The sequence below is a fragment of the Anguilla rostrata genome, chromosome 1 (genome assembly GCF_018555375.3).
Source record: "Anguilla rostrata isolate EN2019 chromosome 1, ASM1855537v3, whole genome shotgun sequence".
In the NCBI taxonomy this organism is placed as follows: Eukaryota; Metazoa; Chordata; class Actinopteri; order Anguilliformes; family Anguillidae; genus Anguilla; species Anguilla rostrata.
The window spans coordinates 32,980,427-32,992,924 of NC_057933.1; the positions used below are offsets into that span (position 1 = coordinate 32,980,427).

At 38.5% G+C, this 12,498-nt stretch overlaps 1 protein-coding gene across 7 annotated transcripts in view; it reads right to left on the minus strand.

The window, feature by feature from the left end:
• LOC135254837 (syntaxin-binding protein 5-like) overlaps positions 1–12,498 on the minus strand; it is a 117,550-nt gene that overhangs the window by 93,604 nt on the left and 11,448 nt on the right. For all 7 annotated transcript variants that reach the window (XM_064335391.1, XM_064335399.1, XM_064335382.1 and 4 more), the window contains 2 exons: positions 12,106–12,203; positions 285–366 (listed from right to left, as the gene is read on the minus strand). In XM_064335391.1, the coding sequence (XP_064191461.1) occupies positions 285–366; positions 12,106–12,203 (180 nt within the window). The remainder of the gene's footprint in view (positions 1–284; positions 367–12,105; positions 12,204–12,498) is intronic.

Below are 12,498 nucleotides of genomic sequence, written 5' to 3' on the forward strand. Positions count from 1 at the left end.
ATCGGTATTCTGTTAATTTCATGGTATCTTCTTTTTTGGGGAATCTGTGACGAACAAATGCATATCTGTAACCCCAATCACATAAAATCAATAGATAAGTGCTTAATGAATTTATTTCAGTTGACTGATTTACGTTTATTACCTTTGAACTCAATGAAATCTTCGAAATTGTTGCATTTATATTTTTGTTCAGTATATATATGATCCATGAGCCATGAATTGGAGGAAACAAAGTAACCGGAACTCTCCTAAGAGAAAGAATAGTCTGAGGAGTGGACACTTACCTCGTTGATGAGGAACTGGAGCTGGATAACTGCTGCACCGCTCTCGTGTTGGCAGTAACATTCCACCCCTGGACGGCCAAATCTGGTGTCCACACCGTCAAGGAACAATCAGCAGAAAGCAACATACTAAAACAAACACTGAGGCTTGCAGGGTCTCTACCACATCACGGTGGCCTCTCTGCTGCTGGCCTGTGAACAGACTTTCTAACTGTCCGTGAGTCAGACTTAAAGTCTGGTAATGATTGCGCTCTTAACTCTAATAATGTAAACACAAAATATAATGTATTCACAAAGATCATGTACGCTGAGCTGAGCAATCAGTAGTAGCCCACCATTCACCTCCTATACAAGTACCCAGCAGGTGTTCCTCACAAAAACTCTACTGTTCATTTCTGTTATAGGTGGCTGAGGTTATCAAAAGTGAAGCCAAATTCGGTATTTGGTTTTTGTGTGTGAAGCCACCTCATTATTAGTTGGTTAATGAGCAGATCCTGCTGAATTTTGGATAATTAGCCACAAGGTATGTAGGATATGTAGTGTTTAGATTTTGGCCTTAGAGAGGGAAACTGTAAATAAGAATGTGGCCTGGACCCCTCATCACAAGAATCAAAGCAAATGTGATTGGGGCAATCTAGGCTGACAAACTATGGGTCTCACCTCCTCAGAAGAGACAAACCATATGACACAGGACACCATATCGGGGGTTGGAGACCCTGCATGCCTAACATTTCCCATTACTTTAAGTTTGAGTGCAATCTTTAGGTAGGCCAGTCCTTGCCATAAATTAGTCTGACCCCCTTCCCTTCTCTCCTAAACCTTAACCCAGCATCACCCAATCAGGGCAAACATCCTAAAGCCATGCTGGGTAAGGTATTTAACATGGCCACAGGAAAAAGTTGTTGCGTTGGTGTAAGAGCCTTGAAGAAGAAGTTTTCCTCTTTTTATTTTGGTGGTGGTTGGTTGTGTGCTTTCCTTGTAGCTGGTTTCCTTGTGGCGCTTATACTGGAAGTGGGTGATACTTTGGCAAGGTCTGGCCGATCCGTTTCTTTCTCTCTCTCTCTCTCTCTCTCTCTCTCTCTCTCTCTTATCTGTCTCTCTCTCTATTTTCTGGTATTTCTAGATTAGTTGTTTAATGTTTTGCTGTATGTCTTCTGTTGTGTAATTTAGAAGTAGTGTACCTGCATTCAATAAAGAATGTATGTTTTCAATTCATTATAATTGACTGCTACTTATTGAAATCAATTATTTAATCTTAAAACCTGGTACAGAGCTTGTTTTGTTGGTTGATTCCACCAGTGCACTGTAGACTGACCTATCAATGAATTCGGCGATTTAATTGATAATTCTCATTTTAAATAATAATTATTAAATTAAATCACATAAAATATATTTTACATGTAGGTTAAGTGAGGGGTTCTAGCACGCAATATCACTTGGTTCAGTATTCAGAGTGCTGAACAGTTTAACAAGGGCATTGACTGTTGGAACCGCTGGATTCAGAAAATAAATATATTCTTAATTAATCCTTGCTTGTCCGACAGGTATATAACCTTGCCTTTCTTTCAAGTTCATATAGGGGTGAAACTGAGAATGGTAAGGTGAAGTGCTGAGGGTTTTTGGAAATTTGGTTTTTCAACGCTCCCCCTAAAAACATATGGGTAAAGATTAGCACAACTTCTGATGCTAATCTTACACAGAATTTTAAGAATTTTTTGAATACATTTTTTTCATGATGGCCTCGTTTACATTGTGAATTGATACTTCCTGCTTGATACAAAGGCAGAAACAAGTGAAACCCAGAATTGAGACAGCCAATCATATTGTTTAACGGTTCTCTTGAGGGCATGTCTGGAGAACTGCAGTGATGGGTTGGGTTTACAATAATGAGTAGGCATTCCAGATTAGGAGAAAAGAAAAACAGGAAATAAAAAGTTATTTTTTGAAAAGGCTCAACATACAATTTCACATGGCAACAAGAGCTAGATATGGGTACAGTTGATCACATGCAAGGTGTTTGCCTCAAGACTTGTGAGACAGAGGGAGAGATGGGTTAGTTGTTGTAAAAAGAAACACTGAGTTCTGTACTTTTTTAAGAACTGTGTAGCAGGTGTAGTAGGTGGAGCCAGGCTGAAACAGTGAGTGCAATTACTCTTTAAGCATATCTCAAATTGCGTCTTGATGTCATTCATGGATTATTACAGTGTATTTTGGCTATACTGAATAGTCGACATCTGCCTTCCGTAGTGATGACCGGTCACAAACTTGACTGTTCAAAGGGGGTAGTGGTGGGGTTTATGAAGCTCATACAAGTATCTAGTAGTATAGAGAGAGGATTAGAGACTATATATTTAGATTCTTAAATTTTCCTTTAAATAATTGTTTACTGTAATTATTGTATTGTATGTGTTGTATTGTTATACTTCATTATTATAATAGGTGATTGTATAAAAATGACTTTGTTTTAATATTCCAACAATAGAAATGTCAATAACAAATAATTGAACAAATGAACAAATGAATGAATGAATGAATTAATTAATTAATTAAAAATCAGGATTGGCGAGTAAAAAAAAAACCCCCGCTTTTAATTTAAACCATGCCCACTTCCATTTTATCCTAATACAAATACAAATACAAAATATAGCTGCAAAGCAGCGATTCCAGGTTCCAAGCAGCTGGCGCAACATGACGCTGGAATCAGATAACTACGAGCCAGGCCTAATCGCCCGATCAGTGTCCGGCCTCACTAATAGTCTACAGGCTGAATGAAAGCCTGCAGCAATACTCAAATATCTAGTATAAATCCTTCCTATGAGAGTGAAGGTTGTTATAGTTGCAAAGGGTGGACCAACACCATATTAATGCCTATAATTTTGGATGAGATGTTGGACATCAGGTGTGCACAGACTTCTGGCCATGTAGTGTATTAAAACCCTACTGGTGGCCATACAGTTCATGCTATTGGCACCATTCCAGTCTGCCCTTCTTCAGAAGAATGTGTGTGTTACTTCAGAACATTTTTCAAGGCCAAAGAACAAGCCTGGAATTAATGAGATCAAGAATGAGTGCTGTAACGTAGCATCCTGTGCTAATTTTCATTTACTGAAATATGATTGGCTGTTGTTCCAACTTCTTTGAACATTTTCCTTGAAACTCTTCCTTCGCAATATAGTTACAGTTGAACAAAGTGGTCATCTTCCAAATGGCATCTTGATAAGACTTATGGTTCATGAGAAGAAGAATTTTAAGTATTATTTTTTTCAAATGGAACAATGGGCAATAATGCTAAATAGCTTATCTGTTTATAACGGCCATGTTTTTCAAGCTAGCGACACCGTTCAAAACCACCTGCCCTTCGATTCAGACTGTGTTTCAAGGTCGATGGCCATTAACGAATTACAGTGATTTTAATGGTCACACCCAATATGGGTCAATTTGGTTGGCTCACCATTCAATAATAATAATAATAATAATAATAATAATAATAATAATAATAAAAATTAAAGCCGCAAGCGGCGTTGGGAGGGGTCCAAGCATTGGCACCACCTATGGAGCGATTTTAAAATGGCTTTGTCCTCATGATCATATGCCTTCACCCAACATATCTACTGAATATCATGATGATTGTATAAAATATTGATGACTTATGGCCAATTTTGTGCAAAGAGACGCTGTCGGATGACTTGGTTGCGTCGCCATGGATGTGTCCTGGCCGCTTCCCGTAAAGGCCTTTGCTATGTCGTAACACTTAGATGGCATGTTGTAACACTTAGATGGCCCGGCGTGTATGCACAGCTGCAGTGTTTCTGCGCCGCAACTAAAAAAGGCGTCACACTAGTGTTGTCACGATACCAAAAATTTTGACTTTGATACTGATACCAGGTTTAGTATCACAATACTCAATACTGAAATGATACTTGAAACTTAAACGATGCTAATTCGATACTCGGTACCTAACGATACTGAAATGACCTTAATAGATCAGAAACGTAATGTCCACAAGGGTTGACCTCATTTTCGAATTCATGGTTTATTAACAACCTGGTTCATTAACAACCTTTAAGTTGAAGCCTCTTCAACATATGAATATGCATAGGCCTTTAGTGTTACAACACTGAACAATAGAAAAATATGTTAAATATATTTCAAAAATTGAACAGTTGTAAACTAAATAATCTTTAAAACAGGTCTTTCACTTTTAAATAGATTTAAAATCAGCATATTTTAATAACAATACAGCATCTATCTATAATAAAATATTTACAAATTAGAACAGCTATTGCTACTGAAGTGAATTGAGTCTAAGCCTGCGCTGTATCAACCACGAAGAATGCACAAGCGCAGGTCACCTCACTTGCCAACCTTAGTTGCTACTGCCATCTAGTGAAGATTCTGACAAATTACACTTTTCATCCTCTCAATCGGTAATGTGGGAGACACATTTCCCTGGCTTTTACATTTGACGCAAAACTACTGAACGTCAAAAAATTCTAATACGGAACCGTTTCTTTTTATTTTTTTAAGTACCGAAAAAGTGCTGAAGTTTCGGTATACTGTGCAACATTACATCAGACACATACCTATTCCAATCCATTGCTCAGCTTAGGAGAGAATGCACATATCTACTTTACTCCCATAGGAACCTACCTGCCAAATTTGGTTGCTCTAGGACTTATGGTTGCTGAGCCGCAGACACTTTTAGAGGAGAAAAATAAGAATAATAATAATAAGAATAATCCTAACAGATACAATCGGGTTCCACCAGCTTCGCTGCTTGGACCCCTAATAATCCTAACAAATACAATAGGGTTCCACCAGCTTCGCTGCTTGGACCCCTAATAATCCGAACAGATACAATAGGGTTCCACCAGCTTCGCTGCTTGGACCCCTAACAAGCACAAAAACAATAGGGTTCCAGAAGCTTTGCTGCTTAGACCCCTAATAATAATAAAAACCAGCACAAAAACAATAGGGTTCCAGCAGAATTTCTGCTTGGACCCTTAAATATAGATGCAAGCAGCAATACATGGGGTCCAAGCATACAAAGCCAATATTACACAATTTACCAAGTGGCATATCAGTGACAAAATCACTCAGTAGCCATTAAGGGGGTGCCCTGTACCACTGTGTCAGTGGAAATACAATATGACAGACATGATGTTTACTGAGGCAAGTTTGTTCTCCAGGCAGAGACATGTACAGTTGAGGCCAAAAGTTTACATATACCTAGGCTAAAGACATTCAAACTCATTTTTTCACAACGCCACACATTTCATGTTACCATACATTTCCTGTGTTAAGTCAATTAGGGTATCTACTTTATTCCCATAAGAGGGAATTTCAAAGTAATAGCTAAGAGACATATTTATTTCAGCTTCTATGTACTGTATCAGATTTTTAGCGGGTCAAAAGTTTACATACACTTTGTTAGTATGCGGTGGCATTGTCTTTTAATTGCTTAACTTGAATGAAATGCTTGGGGTAGCCTTCCACAAGGTTCTCACAATACTTTGCCGGAATTTTTGCCCATTCCTCCTGACAAAACACGTGTTTAACTCAGTCAGCTTTGTGAGCCTCCTTGCTCGGACACACTTTTCCAGTTCAGTCCACAAATTTTTCTATGGGATTCAGGTCAGGGCTTTGTGATGGCCACTCCAATACTTTCACTTTGTTGTCTTTAAGCCATTTTGTTACGACTTTGGAGGTATGCTTAGGATCATTGTCCTGCTAAGAAGACCCAGTTGTGACCAAGTTTTAACTTTATAGCTGACGTCTTGAGGTGTTTCTTTAGTATTTCTAGATAATCCTCCTTTCTCATGATGCCATCTATTTTCTGAAGTGCACCAGTCCCTTTCCCAGCAAAACACTCCACAACATGATGCTGCCACCCCCATGCTTCACAGTTGGGATGGTGTTCATTCTGGCTTTCTTATGCCGGTCTTGGAGTAGGGGCTTCTTCCTTGCGTGACAGCCTTTCAGGACATGGTGATGTACGATTCTCTTAATGATGGATGAAGATACTTTGGTACATGATGCCTGCAACTCCTTCCCCAGTTCCTCTGTTGTTGTCTTGGGGTTCAGTTGAACCTTTCGGACCAAAGTTCGTTCAGTCCTGGGAGTTAATTTGTGCAGTGCCTGTGTGGTCCCAAGATTTTTTAATAGTAAAAAAAATTGTGCCCAATCCAAATTGGCACTGACCCAATTAGCACATAACACATGTTCCTAATGAGGTCTTTTGTCAATGTCAATGTCGCAAGTTAAATGCCTTGAACCCGGATGACTCCCTTTAATCTCCGTTGAATAACTCTTATTTCTGAACGTTGGGAGTTTACGACAGTGGACGAGAAGGCCGCGTAGATAAGACTGTGTGTGGCAGAGAGGAAAACTTTGACTGTTATTTGCGCTTATGCGCCTAATAGCAGTTCAGAGTATTCAGCCTTCTTGGAGAAGGTGGGAGGGGTGCTGGAAAAGGCCCCACCTACTGACTCCATTGGGACACCTCAATGCTCACTGGGAAACTTCAATGGGACACTTCTGGGAGACTTCAATGCTCACATTGGCAATGACTGGGAAACTTGGAGGGGCGTGATTGGGATCTGAATCCTAGCGGTGTCATGTTATTGGACTTCTGTGCTAGTCATGGTTTGTCCATAAGGAACACCATGTTCGAACACAAGGATGTTCATAAGTGTACACGGTACCAGGACACCTTGGGCCAAAGGTCGATGATCAACTTTGTAGTTGTTTAATCAGACCTGCGGCCATTTGTTTTGGACACTCGGGTGAAGAGTTGTCAACTGGTCACCATCTGGTGGTGAGTTGGATCAGATGGCAGGGGAAGCTGTCAGACAGACCAGGTAGGCCTAAACGTGCAGTGAGGGTCTGCTGGGAACTCCTGGTAGAAGAGCTCGTCCGGAATGATTTCAACTCTCACCTCCGAGAGAGCTTTTCCCGTATCCTGGAGGAGGTTGGGGACATGGGGTCTGAATGGACCCTGTTCAAAACCTCTATTGCGGAAGCGGAGGTTCAAAAGCTGGTCGGTGCATGTCCTGGCAGCAACCCAAGGATCCGTTGGTGGACTCCAGTGGTGAGGGAGGCTGTCAAGCTAAAGAAAGAGGTATTCCAGGCCTGGTTGGTGTGTACTCTACAGTTTGTGATGCTTTCTTGTATGGGGATGGGACGACATTAAAACAGTATTCAACCGTCCACCACATTTTGGAAATGTTCCAGTTGAGCTCACATCCGGTGCATTAAACACAAATACTACTTAGCGAACCGACGAACGCTTACATTACTGTGTGAAATATCCTCATTAAAAACGAGCCTATTTAAAGACACTCAATTTCAAAAATAACATACATAACTGAAATATTTTCAGCAGTAACACTTACATTTGGACGATGAAATCTTATCTATATTCAGTAGATAGAGACAGAGGCAGAATGAATGCTATCGTTCCCCACTTCTAACTTAGAAAACAATATATCAGCTAGGTCTATCAGAAAACATATGCCTTAGCCATGCTCAGAATTTCTCCAGAATAATAATATTTTCCAACATTATACATCGTTAGAAAGATTATTCTGTCACCTATTGGATCGATTAATTGTATATCAAGCCAGATTGTACTACAAAGGATGACAAGACCGTAAACAACGTGTGGTATTATGCACAGCTATATTGGTAGGTACCCAGGCAACACAAATGCATGTATATTTCACAAACAGACTGTCCAAGACAATATATGACCATTCCGTCTCGAAAGGGACATCTCTACGTGTAAAACCAATGGTAAGGTTGGATATGTATTCCATATTTAGTTGCAGATATTGACAGTAGAATGACATGGTATCATTTTTTTTTAATTCCTTGTTTATTTCAGTGTTCAGTGAGCAGCGTTTTTCAGCTGTACTGAAATACCTTTGGCTATTGTTGGCTTTAACTTGTTGCTATGATGAAATACTAATTTTTAGTGGTAAAAGAATGGTTCCATGTATGTCCAGATAGACACTATTGTCCACTGTGTCATGCGTGGGGTATGTATTTACAGATGAGACTACAGGGAGGAGGTGCTTGGTAAATACACAACCAGCATGACAATGGTGGTGCTGCAAAACTCCATATTCGGGCATAGCTGTCCTGAATCATCTGCTAATAAAGCTAGAAAACCGAGTTTGTGTTTTCAACTCATAATTTGGTTGCAGGAATACGGAATGTCTGAATTGAGCAATCTATGCATGCCGGTGTGCCGACCACTAGAGGCACTGCGCGAAGTGATTAATAGAACTACCACTTCCTGCCATACTTCATTCTAATAACAAAGTAATTTGTGTAATGAAATACAAATGTTACTATGTAAACTAATTAGTAGTTATATGCATAGTTATTTATAAATATATTTATTTTTTGTTTTATCTCATAGTTATATAGAATGTAAATGTATTTTTATTTAATAATTTATTATTGTTAAAATTGTTATATTGTTTTAATTGGTTCCAGTGTCATCAAAATTAAAAAATAAAAGGAAGTTTTCAGTTCTCAGAGCATATTTCTGCCAGGTACTCTGCCGATATTTTTAAAATTATAAAGCAATTGTATGTCCTATTGACATGGCTCTATGATGTGGTTATTATATACTCGAGCTGACACTTTTGGTTTTGGAGATACTCAAGTGAACACATTTTTTTGTAAGGAAAAAGATTTTTTCCTTCCTAAAATAGGGCCAACAACGAATCCATATCACATCCAGGCTGAAACTAGATATTTCTAGATAGGGACAAGACATGAAAAAAATGATGGGTTGCAAGAGGGGTTATCTATTGAGTGAACCCGTTTAATCAGTATCTCTATTGCAGCACCATGTGGTTGGATTACGTTAAAACCCCACAGCTGGAGTCTCAATCAAACTCAATATACATGACCAGTTTCATAACTTCATGTCAAACAGCTTTGAAATTGTTAGCATTTTTGTGAAAAGCCAAACTGCAATTTCATTGGCTTGTAATTCTTCCATATTTTTATAGATGTACTAGAAAAGTAATACCTATGTAAGGCATATGAGCTGAGCCAAAATACCAAAGTCGTGCAAATTGGTTAATTCTTATAGGAGAAGCATTAAAAATATTGTGGAAAAAATAATATTGTGGTACACGTTCTTTGTGAGAAGAGACATCTACTAACATTGTTTTCAAGTCTCTAGGTCAAAAAGGAGTTATGATTGTTTAACAATTGTAATTTCAACTATTATAGCACCACTAAATGGCCATTTGCATGTATGGCAGCCACAAGTACAGGTGCCCTTGTCTTCATTGATGATGTAACTGCAGACAGCAGCAGTATCTTACCTGCTCAAGTTCAAGCAAATGCCTCCAAACTCATTGGATTGTGCTTCATCCTACAGCAAGACAATGATCTCTATCATACTGCCAAAGCAACAAAGCAGTTTTACAAAACCAAAAACTGGAAAATTCATGATCTGAAATTCACACAATCTGAATCCAAGTGAGCATATTTCCCATATGCATTTCAAATATGTAGGATGATGACCAACTGGCCTCATTTTATGTTTAAACTAGAAATACTGCCTTGTGGTTGTATGTCTCCGCCACGAGAGAATGGGACGGACGTGAAGTCACAGCGACCTTGACCGTTGACCACCAAAATCTAATTCGTTCATCCTTGATTCCAAGTCGACGTTTGTGGCAAATTTGAAGAAATTCCCTCTAGGCCTTCCTGAGATATCGCGTTCACGAGAATGGGATGGACGGACAGACGGACGAACGGATGGACGGAAAACCCAAAAACATAATGCCTCCGGCCACGGCTGTGCCGTCGGCGGATGCATAAATTTTTTTTTTTTTTTTTAATTGTCACTTGCATGCTGTACAGAAAGCTAAAGAAATCCGAAGCGGATACCCTCTGATTCTAAAACGACAGACACCAGGGCCCAGGAGTTCAAAAGTAATCAAAAGTGATCAGATCTTGACTATTGGATTGGATTAAATCCTGCAAATGGGTAGTTCAAAACCAAAACAAAAAACAGGACTGTGATCACTTTGGAATCAGATCAGATAATCGAATCCTAGCTTTAATTTGGATCAAATATTCAAAATGCATAGTTCAAAACTGTAACATAGGATTGGGATCATTTTGATCCAAAAAATCAGGATTATCTTGATCCCAGTAGAAGGGTGGATTTAGAGTGGATTACCAGAACAAAATATAGTATACAATTCATTTCAAAATACATTTCAATATAAAAAGATGGTAGAGTTTGTAAATTAAAATAATACAGTGTTTGTAGGCTCAATGGTTGCAAAAGTTTTATTTACTTTTTTCTGTCACATTTACAGTGGCCCTAGCCTACCTCTCAGAACAGTGCATTCACCCAAATAATAAGTTTATCAAAATACAAGCCTGTTTTGCTTTAGGCTAATGTTTACAATCAAACCTTTTATGACTTTTAAATCAAATACAAAAATGTTAGCACTTTTAAACTGCTGTTCCTTGTATCAAGAGCTGTCAGAGCTAAAAGATAGTTTTAGATGTAAAAAAAAAAGAAAAGGTTACTTACATTTGTAGGGCCATAAAATTGACACTCAAAAAGTTACATATTGCACCTTTAAAGCCCCCCGAATATTATATATAATTTGAAGGTTAGAAAATCGTAATCTTTCTCAGTAATGTCCCAGTGCTTTAAAGCACTGATAATCAGGATCTGGTAATCTTGAAAAGTCTGAATCTGGATTAGGATGATCCTATTCTGAATTGCTTTGAAATACCGGGACAAAATCTGGCTGAGTTGTCTGATCCTGTATCGCAAAATATGGGATTTCAAAATCTGATCGGATCTGATTGAGATAAAAAGTTTCGAACTCCTGGGCCCAGACGGGAACGCCCACCTTACAAATTGCAAAGTTGTCACTTTCAGTACCAGTGACACACATCTGTGACACTATGCAACAAAATGCTTTTGGTGTAAATCCATCATAAGGATGGTCCTTGAGAGCTCAAGTACATTACTGTGTCAGTTGAACAGCTACTTTACTTTCAGGAAGGATTCAGACTTGACAAAGCTAGTTACTCATTCAGTTACTAGTTACTAACTCATCTCATACTTTGTGAATGTCAGTGTATGTAATGCATTTTTGTGCCCAACAGCTAAGTTTGCCTTAAAAGTGCTTTACACTTCAGAAACTGTTAGCTGAATAAGCTCTCAAGAGGTGAACACTCATTCAAAAACTGTTATAGGCATATACTAATGAATTGCTTCTAAATGGTAAAAGTGGGCTTAGATATCAAATAATTATTATATATATCCATTGTGGTAAATACCCACCTGTTGTGAAATGTATAGCTAACTCATAGGACTGATGTGGTGTATTGTTGTTTGCAATATATCACACCTGATATATAATTTTTATTTATGTTACAATGAGGAACTGTCCATATAACAGCTTGCAGCCTATGTTACAACCTTTTGTGTTCAGGGGTAGTAATGTGGGGTTTTTCTTTCCTAGGCATGTTCTGAACATATTTTAAATATCAATTAACATTAGGCCTAGCAAAATGTAAATTGTTAAGCATGACCGGTTGTTAACCAGTTAACTGGATAATCATTAACATCCCTATAAACCAAACCCACTCACTTACACACACACATACACACACACACACACACAAATAAACAAACAAACAAACAAACAAGCCATAAAAACAGTCTACCTGAAACTTCTTGGCTAAACGCCTGTGAGGTCACTCCATGCATTAATGAGCAGCACCTGACCTAATTTTTTCAAACACTTTTATGAGAAAAGGATACATTCTTAGTGCTCCAGTCTGAGTCCCGACTGCCAAAATCTTCTGTACAGGGTCAAAAGCCATTGAGGAAGGCTGGTATGGGAAACCATGACGGACCGTCTGTATTTTCAGAAGGCAGGGACATGGCAGGAAAAACAGAATCAAATGAAAGCTACTCATTCTCAATTAACCAAGTCATGAGTTAATATGATTAAGATAGCAACTGTATTCTTGACAGAGACAAGTATTTAAGGAAACCTGAAAACAGCACAGCATGTATTATTTCAGAGAAAAGCTGAATTACTTCAGTAAATATGCCGCTGTATAAATGGATTGTATGTAAACAACACAGTAAGAGCATCTGCCAAATACATTAAATGAAAATGGAAACTTAATAAGCGGGTCCAATCTAATG